The 24708-nt window shown below is 54.6% G+C and overlaps 1 protein-coding gene across 1 annotated transcript; it reads left to right on the top strand.

Annotated features, from left to right (window-relative positions):
- Window positions 1-836: 836 nt before the first annotated feature.
- MYH6 (myosin heavy chain 6) lies at window positions 837-24708 on the top strand. Its single transcript, XM_046008446.1, has 37 exons — window positions 837-1037; window positions 2261-2404; window positions 2646-2802; window positions 2887-2914; window positions 3207-3318; window positions 3609-3701; window positions 4616-4679; window positions 4904-5002; window positions 5455-5558; window positions 5646-5784; window positions 7216-7484; window positions 7758-7928; window positions 9107-9416; window positions 10081-10151; window positions 10428-10515; window positions 10604-10721; window positions 10868-10991; window positions 11255-11391; window positions 12704-12959; window positions 13095-13337; window positions 13484-13660; window positions 13954-14099; window positions 14345-14435; window positions 15695-16084; window positions 16400-16526; window positions 16622-16740; window positions 17148-17344; window positions 17900-18083; window positions 18279-18444; window positions 18580-18704; window positions 19587-19895; window positions 20211-20414; window positions 21580-21705; window positions 21923-22198; window positions 23365-23460; window positions 24137-24271; window positions 24633-24708. The coding sequence occupies exons 1-37, from the start codon at window positions 837-839 to the stop codon at window positions 24654-24656; spliced, it is 5820 nt and encodes a 1939-aa protein (XP_045864402.1). The 3' UTR covers window positions 24657-24708.

The following is a 24708-nucleotide window of genomic DNA, read 5'->3' as shown; positions in this document are numbered from 1 at the left end:
ATCTACCTTTCTTTCCCTGCCTCTGCCGTCCCCCACTTTCTGTATCCTCCATGCTCTGCCCTGCATCCTCCTCCCTCCTTGGATAGCTTTCTGCTTTTTGTCTGGTTTTATGTTGTCTCCTGGTCGTCATCAATACTTGTCACTCTGGTACTTCTTTGTCAGTCCCCCTAGCCCTTCCTTCCTGTCCGCGTGCATGTGTGTTCTAATCTTCTCACCTCTCTCTCTCTCCCACTCCGATTCCCCGTCCACCCCTGGCACTCTCACTAACTCAGCATCCTTTCTTTACTGGCTCTTTGCCTCTTCTCTCTCCCAAATTCCCCATTTCGGTGGGTCCTGCTTGTCCGGCTCTTTGGGTCTATCCTCCTGGCTCACTTCTCCCTGATGACCCTTCTCTACTGTTCTCTCTCCTCGTCTGGTCTTCCCTCTGCTCGCCTTGGTCTCTGTGGTTCCCCCCCACGGTCCAGAGTCTTCAGGATTCTCCGTGAAGAGATAACCAGGTGAGAACCACTCCAGTCCTCTCGTGGGAGCCAGGTTGTTGGACCGGGGCCCCCTGTCTCCCCTCTAGGCAGCTCAGAACCTCCCCTTCCTCAGAACGCCAGCCAATTCCAGCCTGTGCAGACCCTTAGAGAGTCTCCTTCAGCGTCGTGTCAGAGGGCAAAGGAAGGAGAACCTGAAGCACGGGGAGGATGGGACCCAGGCCAGGGTCTCCTCAGTGGTAGGGCGGAATAGAGCACCAGGGGGTGAGGAGGGGTGGCCGGGAGTCGGGGTGCAGAGCACCAGGAGGAGGTGCCACTGTCTCAGTTGGCCCTCTGTCCCCGACACAGGGAAGCACCAAAATGACCGATGCCCAGATGGCCGATTTTGGGGCGGCAGCCCAGTACCTCCGCAAGTCAGAGAAGGAACGTCTGGAGGCCCAGACTAGACCCTTTGACATCCGCACCGAGTGCTTCGTGCCCGACGACAAGGAGGAGTTTGTGAAGGCCAAGATCTTGTCCCGGGAGGGAGGCAAGGTCACTGCTGAGACAGAGAATGGCAAGGTGTGTGGGGCACAGTGCCAGGGAAAGGGAGAAAAGGTTTGGTGGGGGGTTGCAGGGGTGAAGCCACTTGCTGTGGGAGGTGAGGGCTTGGGAGAAGAGCTAAAGCCAGCAGGAGTGCCAGACATGACCCCTTGAGGAACCTAGCACTTGGGTGTGAACTCTGACGTTTCTCAGATGGACCCGGGCAGTGGAACGGGGATGCGTGCCCTTCACCAGAGAGGATGCTGGGACCGGGAGGTGGGGGAACCTCCACTGGTTCTGCCTCAGTGGGGTCCTGAGATAAAAAAGACACAGACACAGCATCAAGTAAAGTTCATTCTTGAATGCATATCCCCACCTCTCTGTGCCTCAGTTTCCTCCACAGACCAACTCCCCCAAATTCACCTCACCCAAACCAAGAGCAAACTCTTAGAACCAGATGAACGCAAAAAGCAGGAGTTCTTGAGCTGAACGCTCAGTCCCGGGATTAGTGACTAGTGCTCAGAAGTCCATAGTACCTGCTTCCTCTCACAAGCCGTAAGGGTCGTCACTGGTCACTAGCAGCGGCTCACACCCGTTTGTCTTCAGACCTGGCGACTGAATGTTGGGTCCCGACGAGGTGTGTAATAACAGGTCACAACCTGCTGGGGGCTTTGACTCTGGTCCCGGTTCTGCCACTGGTTATCTACCAAGCTGGTAAACCATTTAATTATTCTAGTTGCAGCTTCCTCCATTGTCCAGAAACAATACCAGAATACCTACCTGCAGGGTCTGAAGATGTTAGGGCATGGCGAAGTGACTGGTGCCACATGAACCACCTTGATGGTGACCAAGGGGGACTGTAAGTTGGTAGTAGAGATGTTTCCCAGCAGGGCAAGGTTTGCCCTGAGCCACTGAAGCCCACAGATGGTGGGGTAAGATGTGTGCCCAGGTTGGACAGCTGCCAGCCCCGCCAAGTTTGCCCCTAAGTGCATGAAGCAGGGACAGAAAGGGGCTGCTCATGGGCACAAGCCCTGGGGCACCAGCAAGACACAGAGATCCTGGGATGGGAGGCACAGTGAGCAGTAAGTCATCTGGGGAAAGCACTAGGGGGAAGCTATGGGGCAGGGCTTGGGCGCTGATCAGAAGAGAGTTGGGGGATCAAGGTTGTGGCCCGTGTTTGGGAGGAGGTAAGTGCGTGAGGCTGGCGAGCAAGGACTGTCAAGATGGGAGTGCGGTCATCCCTGCCTGTGTACCCTTCCCAGACCGTAACCGTGAAGGAGGACCAGGTGTTGCAGCAGAACCCGCCCAAGTTTGACAAGATTGAGGACATGGCCATGCTGACCTTCCTGCATGAGCCCGCCGTGCTCTTCAACCTCAAGGAGCGCTATGCAGCCTGGATGATCTACGTGAGTGCGCGTGGCAGGAAGCCGGCCCTGGGTGGACGACAAAGTAGGCCAGCGCCACTCTCTCAAGGCAAGGGGTCAGGATTCTCCCAGGGGGCCCAGCTCCCCTCTGCCCCCTCCCTACCCCTGGTCAGCTGCAGGAAGAGAGGAGCCAGTTCGGGTGACGAGGGACTCCCCTGCCTATCCCCACCTGAGCCAGGCATTCCTCTCCAGCCCCTCATGCCTGTTCCCTCTCCTGCTCCAGACCTACTCGGGCCTCTTCTGCGTCACCGTCAATCCCTACAAGTGGCTGCCGGTGTACAACGCCGAGGTGGTGGCCGCCTACCGGGGCAAGAAGAGGAGCGAGGCGCCGCCCCATATCTTCTCCATCTCTGACAATGCCTATCAGTACATGCTGACAGGTGGGTCTGGCAGCCCTGACCCGTGCTCCCTCAGCCCTGTACCCATGGACCTGATCCTGTTGCCTCTCCTCTTTTCTCTTCCAGATCGGGAGAACCAGTCCATCCTCATCACGTGAGCAAATGCCATCCACCCACATAGGGACTTGGCGGGGACCCAGGCTGATTCCTGGGGGTGCAGAGGGGAGGAAAGGTTTAAGGGTTTGGTTGCAAGGAGTGCAGGGAGCTGCGCTCTCAGAGGGGTGTCGGAGTGATCTACAATGATATGCAAATTCTGCAGGGCCCTGGGCCCTGGTGGAGGAATTTAGAACGCTGGGATTCTGAGGGAGGAGGAGGGTGCAGTGGGCTGAACTCCGAATGGAGCACAGGGGAAATCTTGGATTCTGATGGGTCCCTCTTGCCTCAAGTGGAGAATCTGGTGCAGGGAAGACTGTGAACACGAAACGTGTCATCCAGTACTTTGCCAGCATCGCGGCCATAGGTGACCGTGGCAAGAAGGACAATGCCAGTGCAAACAAGGTACAGGATGGGCCACAGGCTCAGCAGAGGGACCTGGAGGCAGGGTGACCAAGCTGAACCCTAGCCTTGCCCTGGGGAACAGTGGGGACAGCACCACTGAGCCCAGTGCTCAAGACCTTCCTGGCAGGAGACACACACTCTGATGTCTGAATATGGCCGTTTGGAGCCAGAGACCCACCTGCCATCCATCCAGCCCCACCCCCATCCCCCAGGACCAGTATAGCCCCCTGCCCTCCCCACTGTTGGAGGTGGACAGAAGATAAACCCTCAGGGTTCTGCTGCCTTCACAGGGCACCCTGGAGGACCAGATCATCCAGGCCAACCCTGCCCTGGAGGCCTTTGGCAACGCCAAGACTGTCCGGAACGACAACTCTTCCCGCTTTGTGAGTGCCTTTGATGGCTGCCAACTGGCCTCTTTTGGCCTGGACAAGAAAAGTGGGGTGGGGGGTGTTGTTTTTTCAACAGTCACTACACCCAGATGATCTCCTGCATTTGGCTTTGGGATATCAACAAGCGTGCGTGTGTGCGCATACACTCTTAAACCCTCCTAACCCAGGAGCGCCTGGTTGGCTCAGGTTAAAGCCTCTGCCTTCGGCTCGGGTCATGATCTCAGGGTCCTGGGGTTGAGCCCCACATCGGGCTCTTTGCTCAGCAGGGAGCCTGCTTCCTCCCGCCCCCTGCCTGCCTCTCTGCCTACTTGGGGTCTCTGTCTGTCAAATAAATAAATAAAATCTTAAAAAAAAAAACAACCCTCTTGACCCAGCCCAGCTCCCTGAGATAGGAGAACTCAAGAAAAGAGACCCAGAGTCACCAGAGCAATTCCATACCCAAGGAATGGAGCTGATTTGGGGCACATTCTAGATTTTCTGAATGACCTTTTTCCAGCGCTCTTCCACATTGGAAGTGAGAAGGGAGTATAGGTGCTGGAGCGAATTCCCCAGCTTCCCACCTGCCTAGCAAGTCCTTGCACCTCTCTAAGTCCCAGGTCCTCTATCTGTAACACAGAGGTAGTAATATTTACCTTTCAGGTCACTGAAAGGATTAATGACATCATACTAGAGGAACAAACAGGAGGCATTGTATCTGTGTTCATTCCTGTGTTGTTTCTGCTCAGACATACCTAGTAATATGGAGATGGGTATACTTTTCCCTGTTTTACTGATACTAATCTGAGACTCCAAAGAGGTCATTAACATTCCCAGAACTACCCAGGGCTTTCTGGGTTGTGATGAGGTCCAAGATTTCCATTCTGCTCCTTCTGGCCAGTTCCCTGACTCTTTGTCCCATCCACCCGCAGGGAAAATTCATCAGGATCCACTTTGGAGCCACTGGAAAGTTGGCTTCTGCAGACATAGAGACCTGTGAGTATGGCAGGGAGCCTTGCATGCCCTTCTGTGTCCTCTGCCTCTGCCTTCTCTCCCAGCTGGGGCACCCTAACTCAACATTCCATCTCGATTATCTTTCCTCTTCCCCTGGCTCTCTCCATTTTGTTCTAAGAGCCTCTTTCCCCTAATCTATACCTGTTTGCTGTATCGACTCTCTCCCCATCCTTATCTGCAGCTTTCCTCCCTTCTCCTCACTTCAGATCTCCTGGAGAAGTCCCGGGTGATCTTCCAGCTGAAGGCTGAGAGGAACTACCACATCTTCTACCAGATCCTGTCCAACAAGAAGCCAGAGCTGCTGGGTGAGCCTGCCTATACCTCAATGCCCCCATTGCCTTCCCCAGGCAGGGTGGGTGTCCTCCTCCTCCTCACCTGTCCCCGTTCCCCTCCCTCCTCCTTTAGTCTGCTCAGGTCTTCTCTTCCTTCCCCATCTCAGATCTGCCTGGGTCTCCTCTTGCCTCTCTCTCCACTCTTTCCTTGTCATATATCTTCTCCTCCGCTTGGTTGATTTTCCCCTTCTCTTCTTTGTGCCTCCCCTGCTGCCAGGTGTCATTCTTCCACTGTCTTCTCTCCCCAGTCCCCTGCCTACTTTTTCATGTCTTTTGGATTCTCTGCATGGTCCTTGCTGACTGTCCTCCTTTCTCCCTGCTCCTGGTCCTCTCCTCCATTGTCCCTGCTCCAACCCCACCGTGCCCTTCTCCCAACCCCTCTCTGCCCATCCCCTTGGCCCCTGCCCTGCTCCTTTCCTGGACAGACATGCTGCTGGTCACCAACAACCCCTACGACTACGCCTTCGTGTCTCAGGGAGAGGTGTCTGTGGCCTCCATCGATGACTCCGAGGAGCTCATGGCCACAGATGTGAGTGAGGAGGCAACGTGAGAGCTCCCGAGGGTTCCTGCACCACCCAACCTAACCTCCCTCTTTGCCTCTCCTGCTCTTTCCTAGAGCGCCTTCGACGTGTTGGGCTTCACTTCTGAGGAGAAAGCTGGAGTGTACAAGCTAACGGGCGCCATCATGCACTACGGGAATATGAAGTTCAAGCAGAAGCAGCGGGAAGAGCAGGCTGAGCCAGATGGCACCGAAGGTGGGGACAGGTGCTGGGTGTTCACCTGTCAGGAGGAGATCGTCCACTGGGAGCAGGGTCTCCCATGCTGGGTCCCAAAGTGGTGTTATTCAACAATTCTTGAAGAGCTAGGCTGACAACCTAGTTTATTAAGGTTATTAGGACCATGATGGAGAAAGTGGGAGGAAGCCAGAAGTATGAGAAGCACATGGTCAGAGAACAGTACCTCGTCCCAGGGGCAGGGCCCCACCACCATCCAGCCCGACCTCCAGGCTTTCTCCTCATTAGAACCTAGTCAGAAGTCAACCACTTTCCCCAGACAGGCTGGTTCCTGGGGACCAGAGGCCTGTGGGGTAGATGGATGGGGTGAGAGCCAGGGAGGGACAAGGTTATATGAGAGACAGGCAGGCAGGGAGGCCCCCACAATCCCGCCAACTCTTCAACCCCAGCTGCACTGACCAGAAGTGAGCTGGGATGTCTCCTCCTAGGCTCAAGACTCAGCCAAGCTCAGGAAAGCACAGATTCTGAGCTCTGCACATCCTGGCTATTAGTGTGTATGCGGAGGTTGCCCAGCCCTTGGATGGGCCCCTTTCAGGCCCCGTGCCATGTACTGTTTGGGAGGTAAGGGCCAGGAGTCAGGATATAGCTTGCCATTAACATGTTGCATACCTCACTGGGCCTCAGTTTCCTCCTCAGTGAAATGGAACAACAGTCCTTCCTAGCTCACTCTGGGGCCGTTGTAGGAATTCTTTGAGAAGGAGATGTCAAGGTGTGAACAGGGCCAGACAAATGCCCAAGAATCTTCCTCTTAGCCTACCTTCAAGGACCCCTTCTCTGTGTCTCTCTAGATCAAAATGCCAAGCCTGGCTTTCATGAGAGCAAGTCATCAGCTGTCACAAAACTCCTGAAATTGAATCAAATACATTTCTTCTAAATAGAGATCGAATGTTGGATGGCACAGGTGGAGAGCTGGGTGGGGGTGGGGAGGGCCTTGCTGTTAGGAACCTTGATATCAAGTTGGTCACCGCATGGATCCAGAGTGGAACAGGCCCAGTCCTGGGTCAGATCTGGGGATGGGAGCAAAGGAGGCAGGGAGCAGGGCCCATCTCCGTCAGCCAGAGTCTGTGCCCTGGAGACATGAGAAGGTGCTCAAAGCAGTGCTGCTCGACGGCCCAGACCAGGGGCACCAAGCAGACGTTACAGACAGAGGCGGCAGGAACTGTTGGGTGGTGGGAGGTTCTGGACAGATGAGGAGGAGGCTTGGGCTCCAGCCGGACTCTGCATGTTGGTGACTACGTGCCCCCTGGCAAGCTTAGTGCCCTTCCAGGCCTGGATATGCAACTCTTTAGTGAGGGCAGTTGGACCAATGCTTCAGAAGGTCTCTGGCCCTGCCCAGAGCAGGGAAAGAGGGTCTGCCGAAAGCGCTTGCTGACTTCTTTCCTTCTCCTCCAGATGCCGACAAGTCCGCCTACCTCATGGGGCTGAACTCAGCCGACCTGCTCAAGGGGCTGTGCCACCCTCGGGTGAAAGTGGGCAATGAGTATGTCACCAAGGGGCAGAGTGTCCAGCAGGTGTACTACTCCATTGGGGCCCTGGCCAAGGCCGTGTACGAGAAGATGTTCAACTGGATGGTGACGAGAATCAACGCCACCCTGGAGACCAAGCAGCCGCGCCAGTACTTCATAGGGGTCCTGGACATCGCTGGCTTCGAGATCTTCGATGTGAGTTGGGGAGCCTAGGCACGCAGGTGCGGGGGGGGGAGGGTGACTTACTTGTTCCCACCTTGACCATCACGGCCAGTCTCGGGAAAGGCTATGGGGCTCGGTGGTGACCGACCCTTGTCCTGTCTTCCAGGGGAGCACCCCTCCCCCGCCTGACAGGGCAGGGGCCCGGCCACACCCCTGTCTGGGCTTGGGAGCTGGCCAGGGTGGACCACACGGGCTGCTCAGACTCCTGTGGGCCTGACCTGCTCAGCCCCCACCCCCCACCCACAGTTCAACAGCTTCGAGCAGCTGTGCATCAACTTCACCAACGAGAAGCTGCAGCAATTCTTCAACCACCACATGTTCGTGCTGGAGCAGGAGGAGTACAAGAAGGAGGGCATCGAGTGGGAGTTCATTGACTTTGGCATGGACCTGCAGGCCTGCATCGACCTCATTGAGAAGGTGCCGCCTCTCCCCGCTGCCTGTGTTCCCGTCCCCTGGCATCCCAGACAGAGTGGCAGTGCTATCCCTTCTACAGCCAAGAAATTGAAGTCCCCAGAATCCCCAGCTTCTCTCAGACCCAGTTCCTACCCACCATGAAGTCATGGGCATACATGGGATGATCTCTCTTCTCCTCTCCCCAGGACCTGAGACCTTTTCCCGTGTGGTGGTCACCTCCCAAAGTCTTAAGAAGGGGACATAGTGAGGAGAGGGAGAACCGGCCCCTCTGACAGCCCATGAGAAGCATCATCTATGGAAAGATCCTAGGCTGATCCTAGGATCTTTGGATCTGATACTTGGTTTCCCAACCTCTTCCTGATAGCTGAGGGTCTTCAGCCCCTCTTGTCCATAGATTCAGAGGAGACAAGAACGGAGCCAGTGTGAGGTTCCCAGTGCTGGCTTTTTCTCAGTGTGTCTTTGCTGATACAGACCAGAGCCCGGAATATCTTCCCTCACCCAGCCAGCCAGTGCCCTTCAGAAAACCAGAGCTTCCCAGAAGCTCTGGGTAGTTATCCAAGGTGTTGCTCTTCCAGATGTCTCAGAGTCACCTGAAATATATATGGAAAAGTGTGTGTGTGTGTGTGTGGGTGGGTGGGTGTGTGCACGTGCACGCACACACACACATCGGTTTACATGCATTTTTCCAGGGAAACATCTTTAGTTTAAGCAGGTTCTCATTAGGATTCCTGCCCCAAGGAAAGCCAAGAACCATCATACTCTCTCAAGAGCAGGATGTTTTGCAGAACATGGATCCCTCTAACCAGCCTTTGAAGAACTGTTACCCTTCATCTAGGCAGAGTCTGGCACCTCGGACATACACCTGTCCCTGGGGCAAGGAGACTTCCAAGAAGAAGGAGCTTGTTGCAAGGCCTTGGGGACCTGGTAGGATGGCTGGGAGCATAGGGCTCTTCACTAGGTCCACTGAGGCAGAAAGAGGTTATAGGCCAGATTTGAATAGAATTGGATTTAGGTTAATTCCACGAATATGAACATCCTCTATTGGGACAAGAGGAGCTAGCACAGACACTCTGTGGCCTGCCAGATCTACTGGGCTGTGGCTTTTCCACTGGCAAGGTGTGGGACTCTGGAAACCCGGGAGTGCACACAGTGATGCTCTCTCTACTCCCCCCTGCTCTCAGCCCATGGGCATCATGTCCATCCTGGAGGAGGAGTGCATGTTCCCCAAGGCCACTGACATGACCTTCAAGGCCAAGCTGTATGACAACCACCTGGGCAAGTCCAACAACTTCCAGAAGCCACGCAATGTCAAGGGGAAACAGGAAGCCCACTTCTCCCTGATCCACTATGCCGGCACCGTGGACTACAACATCCTGGGCTGGCTGGAGAAGAACAAAGACCCGCTCAACGAGACGGTGGTGGGCTTGTACCAGAAGTCCTCCCTCAAGCTCATGGCCACCCTCTTCTCCTCCTACGCTTCTGCTGATGTCGGTAAGAGGTCAGCCCCTGCCCTAGGCCAGAGCAATTCCGGAGTTGCCAAGGACCAGGGGCCCTCGGCTTCAAGGCACAGGATTCTAGAAGGGATCCTGTGAGTTACGGGATGGGGGTCAGGAGATCTCACAGCAGTCATTCTGCAGCTGGTCTGTAAAAGGGTCATTTTCCACTCTGTGTTATGGATCTTGGTGTACATGTCGAGTCTCCTCAAGGCTGAGGAGTGGAAGTGAGTGGGGGTGGGCATGCATGGCTATGCCATGTGCAGCGTAGAGCTGTGCCTGCGGGAGTTCTCGGAAAACCTTGAGAGGATCACTGAACACGTGGGAGCACAGGTGAGCGTCTGCTTCAGTGAAGGAAGAGCAAGGGGGTGGCTTGGGAGGAGGAGAAAGAACTACAAGAAGGAAGGCTGACCTCGGAAAGATGCAAGCATGAAGGGTGGGGTTCGAAGAAGAAGGTGGGAGAGGAGCACTCGTACTATTTCAGCACCCACGGTGTGGCAAGAAAGCGTAGAAAGCAAGTCACTGTTCTCCTCGTGGAAAAACTGAGACTTGGAGAATCACTTTATGAAGTCACATGGCTTAGCGAGAGGCAGTGCCCTGCCCCTGCCCGAGCATTCCTCCACTTTCAAACTCTGACTCCTCGTCCCTTCTTTCATTATTAGGGGACAGCGGTAAAGGCAAAGGAGGCAAGAAAAAGGGCTCGTCCTTTCAGACAGTGTCAGCCCTCCACCGGGTAAGAAGGGCTCAGAGATGCCAGGGGGCCTGTGGTGCACAGGCTCAGTCCTTTGGCTGTGTTACCCTAACCTGATTGTCTGAGTCTGGGGAGGAAAGAAGCTAGAGTTACGTGGTCATTTGGGGCATGTAAATTCTACAGAAGCCTGAACTCACATCATAAATGACATGTCAACTCTTGGTCCCCTGGAGAATTCTGGAAACAGGCTGTCAGGGGCCCAGGGCCCAAAAAGATGGTCCCTGTGGCTCCTCACTCCCCACTCTCAACCACCCCCAGGAGAATCTGAATAAGCTCATGACCAACCTGAGGACCACCCACCCTCACTTTGTGCGCTGCATCATCCCCAATGAACGGAAGGCTCCAGGTGAGCCATGTGCAAGGGTCTAGTCTGGGGAGGGCACCTGGCATCACTTATCCTGAGGCCAACACTTTCTCCTTCTCTCCTGCTGCAGGGGTGATGGACAACCCCCTGGTCATGCACCAGCTGCGCTGCAACGGTGTGCTGGAGGGCATCCGCATCTGCAGGAAGGGCTTCCCCAACCGCATCCTCTATGGGGACTTCCGGCAGAGGTGGATACGGGGGCTCCCCAGAGCTCAGGGAGCAGGGGGAGCCTGAGCAGACTTGGTGGGGAAGCAAGTCCACAGTTGGCCCTGAGTGCTGTGGGCAGAATAGATCAATCCAGAATGTGAGTGACTCGGGGCACCACCTTCTCCAGGTACCGCATCCTGAACCCAGCAGCCATCCCTGAGGGCCAGTTCATTGACAGCAGGAAAGGGGCAGAGAAGCTGCTGAGCTCCCTGGACATTGACCACAACCAGTACAAGTTCGGCCACACCAAGGTGAGGGGAGGGAGGAGGCGAACTGACTACAGAGAGACCTCTCCTGTCCTTTGGGTCCCCACCTCACAGCTCCTTCCCTTTTACCAGTCATCTTAGGACCATCTCTGAACTGCCTGCTCCCCCTCCCCATGGACCATCCAGCACCCCTGTCCCAGCTCCAGCTGTCACTGGCCTCCTCCCTTGAGTTCTTTCCTAGGGTATTACACTGCTTAAAAGCAACCTCTCCTCTTTCCCCTCCTGACCCACCCACTGCTGGCCCACAGGTGTTCTTCAAGGCGGGGCTGCTGGGGCTGCTGGAGGAGATGCGGGACGAGAGGCTGAGCCGCATCATCACCCGCATCCAGGCACAAGCCCGGGGCCTGCTCATGCGCATTGAGTTCAAGAAGATCGTGGAGCGCAGGTAAGGCAACAGAAAGGGTGAGTCTCTCCCAGGGCTGTAAAAGGTAGGCAAGCAGTGCTAACTGGTGTGACTCAGAAGACCTGAGTTCAAACCCTGACTTCACCAATTGCTAGCTGGCTTGAGCAAGTGACTACCATGCTAGAAAATTCCCCGTAAAGAGTGAGATAACATTTTAAAACACAAGCTTGACAAAAATCAGTAAATCTGACCCACCGCTTATGGGTAAATTAGCACAACTTCCCTGAAAAACAATTTATCATTATCTTTTAAAGATGAACAATTGTAGGGGCACCTGACTGGGTTAGTCCATAGAGCATGCAACTCTTGATCTCAAGATCATGAGTTTGAGCCCCATTTTGGGTATAGAGATCACCCCCCCCCAAAAAAATTTTAACCTGGACAATTGCATAGCTTCCAGTTCCACTCCTAAGTGCATTCCCACAGAAACTCCTGCATGTGCACAACATGGGATGAAAAAGAATCTTCACAGCAGCATTGACCAAAACAGCAAAGATCTGGAAACGATCCCAGTTTCCATCTCAGGGAAATGGGCAAATAGTATGGTTGTTCAGTGGAATATTATAAAGCAATGAAGGAGGGACTTACAGCCACATGGTACAATGGGTTTGAACCTCAAAAGCATATTGAGTGAACAAAAGCAAGTCACAGAAGGATACATACAGTGTAATGCAATTTTTATAAAACTCAGAGATAATAAAAAAATAGTGACATATTGTTTAAAGACACATACGTATAAGGTTAAAGTGTGTTTTGAAAAAGCAAGGAAATGAAAAACACAAGATTCAGGATAGTGGCTGCTTCTGGTGGGGGGACCAGGAAAAGGGATGAGGAAAATCCCACAGGGAGAGCCAAAGCGGGCAATGCTCTAGTTGTTGTCTGAAGGGATTGACAGGTTCATATGCAGTCATTTTGTTTCATGCTTCATGATTTATATATATACTATAGATATTCTTACATGCAAAATATGTTTAAGATACTTGAGGTTCTTATGAGATTAGAAGCACTGAACTTAGTAGACACTCTATGAGAGGTGCTTTCATTACTACTAACACCCCAGTAGGGAAGATATAAACTGCCCATTTGTTGAATTAAGTCAATTAAATATTTATTGGGAAACTCCATGTTCAGTGTGGTAATGTTGGAGTGGGGGTGTGTATCAAGGCAACAAGACAGGGCTCCAGCCCTCAGGTGCCTATGAGCTTTAGATGGGCTGGGAGCTGAGTGCAGATGCTTTGTGTTTATGAAGTGCCCTTTCAGAGTGCCCCTTCTTACCTCCATGTTTCCTTACCAGGGATGCCCTGCTGGTCATCCAGTGGAACATCCGGGCCTTCATGGGGGTCAAGAACTGGCCCTGGATGAAGCTGTACTTCAAGATCAAGCCACTGCTCAAGAGCGCAGAGACGGAGAAGGAGATGGCCAACATGAAGGAGGAGTTTGGGCGCATCAAAGAGGCACTGGAGAAGTCAGAGGCTCGCCGAAAGGAGCTGGAGGAGAAGATGGTGTCCCTGCTGCAGGAGAAGAATGACCTCCAGCTCCAAGTGCAGGCGGTGAGGCCACATGATGATCTCTTCATTCCTCCCCTTTCCTCCCCTGGATTATAGCCCATCTCATCCCCAGGAACTAAGACGCTGGATCTCTCCTCTCTTTAATCACTAAGTCTCCTCTCTGTCTTCTTCTCCCAGGAACAAGATAACCTCAATGATGCCGAGGAGCGCTGTGACCAGTTGATCAAGAACAAGATCCAGCTGGAGGCCAAGGTGAAGGAGATGACCGAGAGGCTGGAGGATGAGGAGGAGATGAATGCGGAGCTCACTGCCAAGAAGCGCAAGCTGGAAGATGAGTGCTCTGAGCTCAAGAAAGACATTGATGACCTGGAGCTGACGCTGGCCAAGGTGGAGAAGGAGAAGCATGCAACAGAGAACAAGGTGAGGGCAGCTCCTTCTGGCTCTAGCCCAGGTCTTAGGATTCCTAGACCATGGTGTGGTCCTGGTCCTTGGCATTGGACATCCCCATAGATGTCTCCAGGCCGATGACCTCTGACCCTGAAGGGGATGGGGTTCTTGATCCACAGGTGAAGAACCTGACAGAGGAGATGGCTGGGCTAGACGAGATCATCGCCAAGTTGACCAAGGAGAAGAAGGCTCTGCAAGAGGCCCACCAGCAGGCCCTAGATGACCTTCAGGCTGAGGAGGACAAGGTCAACACACTGACTAAGTCTAAGGTCAAGCTGGAGCAGCAGGTGGATGATGTGAGTAGTAAGAACCATGCTTGTCTCTCCCAGGTCAGGATTTTGCTGGCAACATCAATAGCCAAGGGGTTCTGTGATACCTAAACCAACTTCCATGACCCCTGGGGCCTCTTTGTTCTTTTCAGCTCCTCACTAGACTGGGGCCCAGAATTTTTTGTGCTTGCAGGGATTTCTCTGCTGGTTTGCCCTCCAATCTCCTGGACTTTGAGTTTAGAAGTGAACAGAGGGGCATACACTGTGGATCTCAGGTTTTCTAGACCTCATGACCTCATTTATTATCTTCTTCCCACCAGCTGGAGGGATCCCTGGAGCAGGAGAAGAAGGTCCGCATGGACCTGGAGCGAGCAAAGCGAAAACTGGAGGGCGACCTCAAGCTGACCCAGGAGAGCATCATGGACCTGGAGAATGACAAGCTGCAGCTGGAAGAAAAGATCAAGAAGTAGGAGCCTGAGCTGGCCAGGAAGGGCTAGTGGAGATGTCTGGCCTGAGAGAGCACAGGGTGCTGCAGCCCCACTGGCCATGACTCTCCTGGGCACAGTGTGAATGAGGAGGTCGAAAGGCCCTCCTGCATTCACCCCTTGGGCCAGCGGGGAGGGGGCTGGTCCTGGCATGCCCTGGCAAGAGAAGAGAATGAGTATAAAGGAAGGAAGACCACCTGTCACCCACCCCCCACTTCTTCTCCAGGAAAGAATTTGACATTAATCAGCAGAACAGTAAGATTGAGGACGAGCAGGCACTGGCCCTTCAGCTGCAGAAGAAACTGAAGGAGAATCAGGTGAAGTTCTTCCTGGTGCAGCCAATGGCGAGCTCAGTGGTGAGGTAGCTGAAGATATAGGAACTGCTTAGGGTTCTAGACAGTATCTAGAGCTCCAGACAGCCTTGGAGACCCCACCAGCCCTCACCTGGCACTGGGGAACACCGACCTTCCCCCATTAAACCAATGATGTCTTATTTTAGCAGGGCTCTTTGAGGGAGGCAAACAAGCCTACTGAAAAGGATGTCTTGCTGAGCTATGCCCTGCCTCATGGGTTTTAGCTAGATTATGAGGACATTCTCCAGGTTCTTCTTCTGTCTGGGTTGAGGCAAACTCTTTGGCTCCTAGACCCAGAACAACAGTGCTGTTATCCTCACCAGGTCTTGGCAATGGGCTGTGGCTCCTCCTTCTTCCTGCCCAGGCTCTTGCACACAGTCCCACCTCCTTCATCTCGGGAGCAGGGGCTCCCAAGGAGAGGCTCTCTCCTGCTCCAAGGACCCACTCACGAGCACCCTGTTAATACTGTCCACAACCACCAATGCAGGGATCCCACTGATCAATGCTCCCCTTTTGCTCCAGGCTAGTCAGGGAACAGATCAAAATGACAGATGGGACATTCTCCCAGTTGAGTCAAGGCCAAGGCTAAGGCCAAAGAATGAGGTAGGGGCATGATGATAAGGGAAACCCGCTAGCACTCACCTGGCCTGGAAGGGAACAGTCAAGGAGGAACTGAGCCCAGGCATAAATAAGGCAAACCCTGGAGAGTCAAGAATGTGATTGACGGGACTGTGTGGTTAACTTGGACGATTACAAAAATTTTGATTGTCTTAAGGTATATTGTTGCAAATATTTGTAGGATACAAATGTGGGTTTTCCTGCCTTATGTCTAGCAGAGCAGAGCCTAATGAATCTGTGGAATCTTTGAGATTCGGATCTCAAAGGATCTCCGATTCCCCATCCAAACATAGATTCTTAGGATTCAGAGCTGCAGATTCTCAGACTGAGCCTAGATGCCTTGAGGGTTCAGCTTTGACCAAATTGTTACTGATGGTCTATGCGTTACAGAATGTCTAGCAGCACCCCCTGTCTCTACCCACTTGATGGCAAGTCATGGCAAGCAAACGGGTTTACAGACATCGCCAACTACACTCCGCAGCACAAAGCTTTCCCTAGTTAAGAACTATTGCCCTAGAGGGACCTGAATGTTCTAGAGCTGTGGGGTGGGCGCTCCGAGGGAGGGTTCTGGGCAGTGGGTCTGAGCCTTCTGTGTCCCGGGCCAGGCTCGCATCGAGGAGCTGGAGGAGGAGCTGGAGGCCGAGCGCACGGCCAGGGCCAAGGTGGAGAAGCTGCGCTCAGACCTGTCCCGGGAGCTGGAGGAGATCAGCGAGCGGCTGGAGGAGGCCGGCGGGGCCACATCCGTGCAGATCGAGATGAACAAGAAGCGCGAGGCTGAGTTCCAGAAGATGAGGCGGGACCTGGAGGAGGCCACGCTGCAGCACGAGGCCACGGCGGCGGCCCTGCGCAAGAAGCACGCGGACAGCGTGGCCGAGCTGAGTGAGCAGATCGACAACCTGCAGCGCGTGAAGCAGAAGCTGGAGAAGGAGAAGAGCGAGTTCAAGCTGGAGCTGGACGATGTCACCTCCAACATGGAGCAGATTATCAAGGCCAAGGTGGGTGGCCTGCTCACCGTCCTCACCCCCTTCCCCCCACAGCGGCCTTTCTTCCACTCTCTCTGCCCTGTCTTCTCATTGTCACTCCTTCGTCACCCCTTGCTCTCTGACTCACTCTCTCCCTTGCCCTCCTTGCCTCCACCCACAGCTCCTCACCCTCCCTCCTTTAATTCATGCACCCCCTTCAGACTGCGCTCTCCAGCAGCTCTCTGTTTCACGCCTCTGCACCCTGTGCTTCCCTACCTTGGTCCTCCCTTCCTTTCTCTGGTCCACCCAGCTCCTTCTCCATGACAAGTTGTCCCTTAATGCCTGAAGGCAAACCTGGAGAAGATGTCCCGGACCCTGGAGGACCAGGCCAATGAGTGCCGCGCAAAGCTGGAAGAGACCCAACGCTCCCTCAATGACCTCACCACCCAGCGAGCCAAGCTGCAGACAGAGAACGGTGGGTGGCCCCTAACTGGCCCTGCACCTGCTCCAGGATCAGGCACCAGTTGCCCTCTCCACAGCTCACAGACTCTCTCTTGTTCCCATCACCAGGTGAGCTGTCCCGGCAGCTGGATGAGAAGGAGGCACTGATCTCCCAGATGACCCGAGGCAAGCTCTCCTATACCCAGCAACTAGAGGATCTCAAGAGGCAGCTGGAGGAGGAGGGCAAGGTGAGGCCCAGCTATGGGACAGTGGGACAGGCTTGATGGCAGCCCTGGGTAGTTAAATTACATCAACACCATGAATGGAGCTTGGAGGCTGGAGAGAAGCCTCTGTCTGTGGCAGAAAGCCCCCCTACCCCCACCCCACAGGTTAGGTTCCTCTACGCTCCAGCTAAGCCACACCTGAACATCTTTGACTGCCATTTCCTTATTTGCAGGGGGTGGAGTGGGCAAGCTTGAAAGCTGCTCTGAGATGCTGAGATTTCCACACCAGCCTTCACCCTGAACGAGTGAGGCTGGCTTGTTCAAAGTTCTTGGATATGAAAAGGATCTAGAGAATGATTAGGGGTGGGTGGGGCACATTCCCTCTCACCTTCCTGGAGATAAGCCCTCTTCCCGGTGCTGCCCCTCTGCAGGCGAAGAACGCCCTGGCCCACGCGCTCCAGTCTGCCCGGCATGACTGTGACCTGCTACGTGAGCAGTACGAGGAGGAGACGGAGGCCAAGGCCGAGCTTCAGCGTGTCCTGTCCAAGGCCAACTCAGAGGTGGCGCAGTGGAGAACCAAGTACGAGACAGATGCCATCCAGAGGACCGAGGAGCTCGAGGAGGCCAAGTGAGTCCTGGACCTCACCACCGTGATTCTAAAGGAGGAAGGAGCAAGAGGATGGGGCGGGGGTGGGGGCGGGGGCAGACAAGCAGAATGGACACGGGAAGGAGATCTGAGGAGGGTGGGAGAAGTGGTGGGAAGGGGGGGTGGGTAATAGAGGTGCTTGAAGGGGAGCCTGGATACTGGCCTCTGAGTGAACCTGGCTGGCCCGGACTCACTTCCTGTGACGCATGAGCTTTTGGCTCGGGTTATACCTGATGCTCACGTATAAGACGAGCAAAAAGCTTGTTGGTCAGAGGAGCTTCCATCGATCAGCCTGGCGTGGGGAGGGGAGGAGGCTGCCACGCAGACACCGCTATACAGAGGGAGGACACTCTGCTCCTCTGACCTGCAGGCTGGGGTCCCTCAAGGCTGGGGACCCTGGGGTCTGAAGGGCTGCTCAGGGTCCCAAGGAGCTGTGGTGAAGGGAGGATGGGGTCACCCTGGTCCGGGGAGGAGGGGGTTCCCGGGGCCCGCTGTTCCCAGGTAGAGTCACAAATACATGCTCACTGCCCGGGGCAGGAAGAAGCTGGCCCAGAGGCTGCAGGACGCCGAGGAGGCCGTGGAGGCCGTCAACGCCAAGTGCTCTTCGCTGGAGAAGACCAAGCACCGGCTGCAGAATGAGATCGAGGACCTGATGGTTGACGTGGAGCGCTCCAACGCAGCCGCCGCGGCCCTGGACAAGAAGCAGAGGAACTTCGACAAGGTGGGCCAGAGCTGGGGGGCTCGACCAGGGGCAGAGCAGGGAGGCCAGCATCACCAGGAAGCCAGGGACCTCCTCCTGGGGGGCTGGGAGGGGCTGGGGAGGAGGCTGATTCCCACGGAGGGGCCCGGGCAGGCCTTGGAGGACTGAGGGCGGGGGCTGGGTCTGGGGGCTGTGCAGTGAGCCGGGTCCCCACAGATCCTGGCCGAGTGGAAGCAGAAGTATGAGGAGTCCCAGTCCGAGCTGGAGTCCTCGCAGAAGGAGGCGCGCTCCCTCAGCACAGAGCTCTTCAAGCTCAAGAACGCCTACGAGGAGTCCCTGGAGCATCTGGAGACCTTCAAGCGGGAGAACAAGAACCTCCAGGGTGCGCTGGGGCCGGAGAGGCCGGGGAGGGGCTGGGGAGGGCTCCTTGTGAGGCGCCACCCAGGGGCTCCAAGAGGGGCGCCCCCCATCGGGGACCATGACAGCCCCCAACTGAGTGGCCCGGCCCCTCCCTCAGAGGAGATCTCTGACCTGACGGAGCAGCTGGGAGAAGGAGGGAAGAATGCTCACGAGCTGGAGAAGGTCCGAAAGCAGCTGGAGGCTGAGAAGATGGAGCTGCAGTCGGCCCTAGAGGAGGCTGAGGTGAGCCTGACCCTGCCTCACCCCTACTTCCTACCCACTCCTACCCACCCCTTCTTGTCTCTGACTCCCCATTCTTCTTCACCAGTGGGTGATACTCACCCTCAGACAAAATTTATTAGCTCCTTTCTCTCAGTCTGCGCACTAGCCCAATACCATGACTGCCTCCAAAGCCAAGGTCTCCACCAAGGAAAACATCACCGTCTGATCATGGGCCAAAAGGCTATAAACCTACCCTGTTTATAAAGTTGAAATAGTGTCATCATCATAACCCCTCAGACAGTAGGTGGGAGTGTGGGCTTCAGAATCAGGCAGATCTGAGTTTGGAACTTGGCTTCAGGACCTCTGCTGTGTTACTGGGCAAGTTTCTTAACCCCTCTGTACCTTAGTTTTCTTCTTATTGATGGAACTAATGGTGCATACCCAATAAGATTTTATGTGTAATTGTTATGAAGATTAAATGAGGTCACAAACTTAAAAACTTAATACATGTCTCCAACATGCGTCCCCCCAACTCCTGCCCAATTTGCTATTGCTACTGTTCGTTTTTAGAGAACCTAGGAAGGGCCCTGAGTTTGGGGGCATCTAGCTTTTTTTCACTGAAAGGTAAGTGACCCAGGAAACAAAAATGAAGTTTGGAGTGTGTGATTATGAAAACCTCCCCGTTTCCTATGAGACTTAGAAGGTCAGGATGGTGTGGTGTTAGTCCTAGAGGGTCTTGGCACTGGTGACGTCCAAGGCCTTTCCTTGACCAAGGACATCCTGGGATGCAGGTCCCACCTCCTGTGTCGTTCCCCAGGCTTTCCTCTCCAAGCCACAGTCCTGGCTGATACCCAGCACCTTCTTGACCTCCGCTTCCAACCATCTCACCCCACCCCCTGCCAGGCCTCCCTGGAGCACGAAGAGGGCAAGATCCTGCGGGCGCAGCTGGAGTTCAACCAGATCAAGGCAGAGATCGAGCGGAAGCTGGCAGAGAAGGACGAGGAGATGGAACAGGCCAAGCGCAACCACCTGCGCGTCGTGGACTCGCTGCAGACGTCCCTGGACGCCGAGACGCGCAGCCGCAATGAGGCCCTGCGGGTCAAGAAGAAGATGGAGGGCGACCTCAACGAGATGGAGATCCAGCTCAGTCAGGCCAACAGGACAGCCTCCGAGGCCCAGAAGCACCTGAAGATTGCCCAAGCCCATCTGAAGGTAACAGAGTGGGGAACTCCCTGAAGGGAGCTGCCTGCGGGTCTGGTGAGGGCCCTGGGCTAACACACATGAGAAAGGGGGAGCTACCTACCTCCTGGGCTTGGAGGCTTGACGAAAGAGAACCAGTCAGACCCTAAGCATGTCCTGGACCAGCCCAGCCTCCCCACCTAGACAACAGAGGAGGAGCCGTGGTCCTGGCCCTACACGTGACAGAGAAGGTTTGTGAACCTGGCATAGGGTGTGTCAGACCCTGACTAGGAAGCCCTGATGGGATGGGGGCAGGTCTCCAACATGAATCCCCCCACCCCACACCAGGACACCCAGATCCAGCTGGACGACGCGCTCCACGCCAACGACGACCTGAAGGAGAACATCGCCATTGTGGAGAGGCGTAACAACCTGCTGCAGGCCGAGCTGGAGGAGCTGCGGGCCGTGGTGGAGCAGACTGAGCGCTCTCGGAAGCTGGCAGAGCAGGAGCTCATTGAGACCAGCGAGCGGGTGCAGCTGCTGCACTCCCAGGTGAGGCGGTCGGGACCCCACGGAGATGCCCCCCCAAAGGGCAGAGCCCAGTCCGTTTACAGAAGTTCTGAACCAGATGCCCTGAGTGAGCGTGTCCAACTGGGACGGCAAATCACTTGGTCTCCTGGGCCATCTCTCCTCTGCTGGTGGGGGCTGTTGGAAATACTACCTTGAGAAGGGGGCATACACTTCAAAGCTAATGATGTCATGATTGGTAGGTGATGTCCACCTGAGTCACAAGTCTGGGAATCACAGCAAGCCATGCTTGCTGTAATCTGGCATCCCTGATCTAGAGGACAGCCTCCAGCTTGCTTTGTAAAGATGAGATCTGGGGAGTTTAAAGAAGCATGGATGCATCCATACCAAACAAATTCTCAAGGGAGCATCATCATTCCGCGATCCCACACACACTGTCTCCCACTGTGCTCTGCCATGAACTTTTGTGTCCATCTTCTGGCAGGGTCCTGTGGGACTTTTCTCTGTAATCTAGTATCTGTGGGAATGATGTAATGCACTGACCACCTCCCCTCTTCCTTACTCCACTATATTCTTTCTGTACCTACAATCATTTCTAGGATATTGTCCTGGTAAAAAAAGTTTTCCCACTTTCCTTGGAATGTTTTCATGCTCCTGAAGAGACACATCACTAAAGATGTCAGAAGTAGAACCGCAGGCCCTTTCTGGCTTGAAGTCTTTCTTCAGAGCTGAGTAATTTTAGATATAACATCTAGAACATATCTGCTTTCATAGGAAAAGGAAAAACAGATACAAAACCTGGGATATACAATAACAAAGATACAACAAATAAACAAGGAATAAATAAAAGTAAGACTTTTTTGAAAAAAGTAACTAGTTTTTTGGGGGCGCCTAGGTGGCACAGTCCATTAAGCCTCCAACTCTTGGTTTTGGCTCAGGTCGTGATCTTGGGGTCCTGGGATCGAGCCTCATGTCAGGCTCCGTGTTCAGCATAGAGTCTGCTTGGGATTCTCTCTTTTTCCCTCTTCCCCTCCCACTCATGCCCATAGTCTCTCTCTCAAATAAACAAATAAATATTTAAAAGTAAATAATTAAAAAATTAAAAATGACTAGTTTTAATTTTCTGCAGCTAAAGGTGTAGAATCTAGTAACAAAGTATATATTGATCATTTCCTCTACCTATATCTAGAACACCAGTCTCATCAACCAAAAGAAAAAGATGGACTCAGACCTGACCCAGCTCCAATCAGAAGTAGAAGAGGCGGTACAGGAGTGCAGGAACGCTGAGGAGAAGGCCAAGAAGGCCATCACCGATGTGAGTGACTGCTCCCCTCCTGCCCCCCACTAAAGACAGGAACCAGGAACGAGGGCCCTGGGTCCCCGCCAGGCCACTGTGCCATGACAAGCCAACTCCTACAGATGCACGGGTGGGCGGGCCTCGGGAAACAAACGCCAGGCTGGGCAGACGGAGCGATCCTGGAGGGACCAGGGGCCCTGGGCCCTGTTCTTCTAGCCCTCCCTCCTGCCCCCAGGCTGCCATGATGGCAGAGGAGCTGAAGAAGGAGCAGGACACCAGCGCCCACCTGGAGCGCATGAAGAAGAACATGGAGCAGACCATCAAGGACCTGCAGCACCGGCTGGATGAGGCTGAGCAGATCGCCCTCAAGGGCGGGAAGAAGCAGCTGCAGAAGCTGGAGGCCCGGGTGCGGGAGCTGGAGAATGAGCTGGAGGCCGAGCAGAAGCGCAACACGGAGTCGATCAAGGGCATGAGGAAGAGTGAGCGTCGCATCAAGGAGCTCACCTACCAGGTGCCGGCATGGGGGCTGCTCTGGGGGGCAGGAAAGAGTGGATGTGAAAGCGCTTCCCCTGCTCACTTCCCAACCCACATGGGCCCCAGGCACAGCCGCTGTCCAGGTGCGCCACTCAACCCCCTGGCACCTACTTCTTGAGACGCCGTCTTTAGATTAATTTTCTTGCATATTCCCTGGAGTCTGTTTGGCTTGAGTCCATGATTTTTTCTGGTGAGTGGAGAACCTACCTCTACTTCCTGAAAGCTCTTTTAACCAGCATTTCCTTGGGGTTTTTTGTTTTGTTTTGTTTTGTTTTGTTTTAAGAACCCAAAGTGCTGTCATGAAGCCTTTAGCACCGTCCATGGAATCTTTCTGCCAGCCCAAGAGGGAAGGACATAGTATGGCACTTTCCGAATAAGAGACTCAGATATTCCATGGAACTTGTGGGACCTTAGATAAAGATGATCCCAAAATGTTCTAAGACCTGCACCTTTGTAACTCAGAGCTTTTGCCCTTGACCTGTTATTTTCCCAGTGCACCCGGGAAGAAAGGGCAGGGAAAGGAGGTACTGGTCCATTTGACGGCAGAATATGAGAGGCCTGAGAAAGAGATGCAGCTGGGGAGAACAGCAGGTGTATTGTGTACATAAGTGGGAATGGCACCCTAGTCCATGCAATGATGAGGAGCTAGACATGGTCAGGTGACATTAGAGCCAGTGATCCTGGTGCCCAAATCTGCCCAGAACAGTATATATGTGATAGGTGAGAATGATCTGACTATGAGAGTACCCCTTCATCCTGTGCTCCTCATTTGTCCTCTCGGCTCGCTCTCAGACCACTGGCCGAGAGCATCTACGGGGCTCCAGGCTGGGACAGGAGGAGCCCCGATGCCCCCATATTATCGGATGAAGGAATTCCATTAGGCTAGGAGCCCCTTGCCCCACTTCCAGCTTTAGGGCCACAGCCCGCTTTGCTTTCTCAATCCAGACTGAGGGCCTTGCCTTGGCCCTTTGACCTACAAGTCAAGGCAGAGATGGAATCCCCCATGTCCTCTCTTTGACCTGGCCCATCAGAGGGATGGAGGAGCAGCTAAGGCCTGGGGAGAACAATGATGTACTGAGGGAGGGAACAATGATCGCCCTTGCTCCTCCCCCAAATTGGCTTCTCCCATCCATCCACCCCCAGACGGAGGAGGACAAGAAGAACCTGCTGCGGCTGCAGGACCTGGTGGACAAGCTGCAGCTGAAGGTCAAGGCCTATAAGCGCCAGGCCGAGGAGGCGGTGAGTTTTCTCCACTCTCCCTCAACACAGCTCCCTGTGTGAGAATTGACAGGCCTCAGCCCCAGCATGGGGACTGGACGTTTCTCGCGTCCCTTGTGCTCAGAGCTGGAGCAGGCACTCTGAGCAAGCAAAGGCAATGCCTACAGCCTGCTTATAATCCATACTCCCGTAGACCCGACAGAAGGCAGTATAGCTACTAAGCAGGCCACGGGGCCACATGGTGCTGGAGGCTGGAAGGTGGCCGTGGAATTGGGCCCAGGAGAGGACCTGGCCATAGGGCAGTGGGGAAGACTCTGGGTGGGCCGTAAAGTCTGAAAGTGAGGTGTTGATGAACACACGTGTGCAGGAAACCCCGGAACTGGGAGCAGCAGAGTCAGAGCTGGGCAGGTGCAGTGAAGCTGGGTTCAGAATGGGACTGACCAGGCAGCATGTCATTCATCTCGGGCAGTGGGTGACCATGTAGGATTCTGAATGCTGCGCAAGTTGAGGAAGGTGCCAAGCCAGGAACAGGAGACCCTTGGCAAGGCTGTTGCATGGACATAGTTGAGGGGTGAGAGTGCTGAGCTCCTGGCTCAGGGACAGGGAATCCCTCAGACTGGAAGACTGGGGGTTTCCAGCTCCCCCAACCTCTCCCGCTGCATCTCACCTCCTCCTCCCCATCCCCGGACCCCCGCAGGAGGAGCAGGCCAACACCAACCTGTCCAAGTTCCGCAAGGTGCAGCACGAGCTGGATGAGGCCGAGGAGCGGGCGGACATCGCCGAGTCCCAGGTCAACAAGCTGCGGGCCAAGAGCCGCGACATCGGCGCCAAGGTGGGTCCCTCGCCTGGGCCTCACTAGTCACTGTGTCAGCACACCTGCCACCATCAGTGCCCCTCGGGATGGACACTCCTTAGCCTATATTATGGCGGACCTGGGGGGTCCCACAACATCCATACCTGAGAAACCCTTTCCTGGTCAGAGCAGCCCATATAGACTGAAACCTTGGAAGAAAGCCCGGCCCCTCCCACCAAAGTACAAAGATCCCTAAGTGAGACCCAAGGTCCCTGAGGCCAGACCGTTGTCGCCCTCTCAAGGCAGCCCCCTGAGGCCCCAGAAAGCCCTAGAGATTCCTCCCCGCAACTGTCCTTCCCACTTGCCACCTGCCTCCTCACACTTCTTATTCCTTTCTCAGCAAAAACTGCTCGAAGAGGAGTGACACTGCCTCAGGAACCTCCCTCTTGACAGCCTGGAATAAACATGAATGCCAG

This window comes from Meles meles, chromosome 6 (genome assembly GCF_922984935.1).
Source record: "Meles meles chromosome 6, mMelMel3.1 paternal haplotype, whole genome shotgun sequence".
NCBI classification, from domain to species: Eukaryota; Metazoa; Chordata; class Mammalia; order Carnivora; family Mustelidae; genus Meles; species Meles meles.
Note: the sequence above shows the minus strand (reverse complement) of the source record. Positions and strands in the feature narration are given on the sequence as shown.

What these genes read in the sequence shown, in the direction of transcription:
- MYH6 (XM_046008446.1), top strand. Translation starts at nt 837, where the DNA reads ATGACCGATGCCCAGATGGCCGATTTTGGGGCGGCAGCCCAGTACCTC. An exon ending in ACAATGCCAGTGCAAACAAG is followed by an intron (nt 3,319 to 3,608) that starts GTACAGGATGGG and finishes CTGCCTTCACAG; the next exon opens with GGCACCCTGGAGGACCAGAT. An exon ending in AGGAGCTCATGGCCACAGAT is followed by an intron (nt 5,559 to 5,645) that starts GTGAGTGAGGAG and finishes GCTCTTTCCTAG; the next exon opens with AGCGCCTTCGACGTGTTGGG.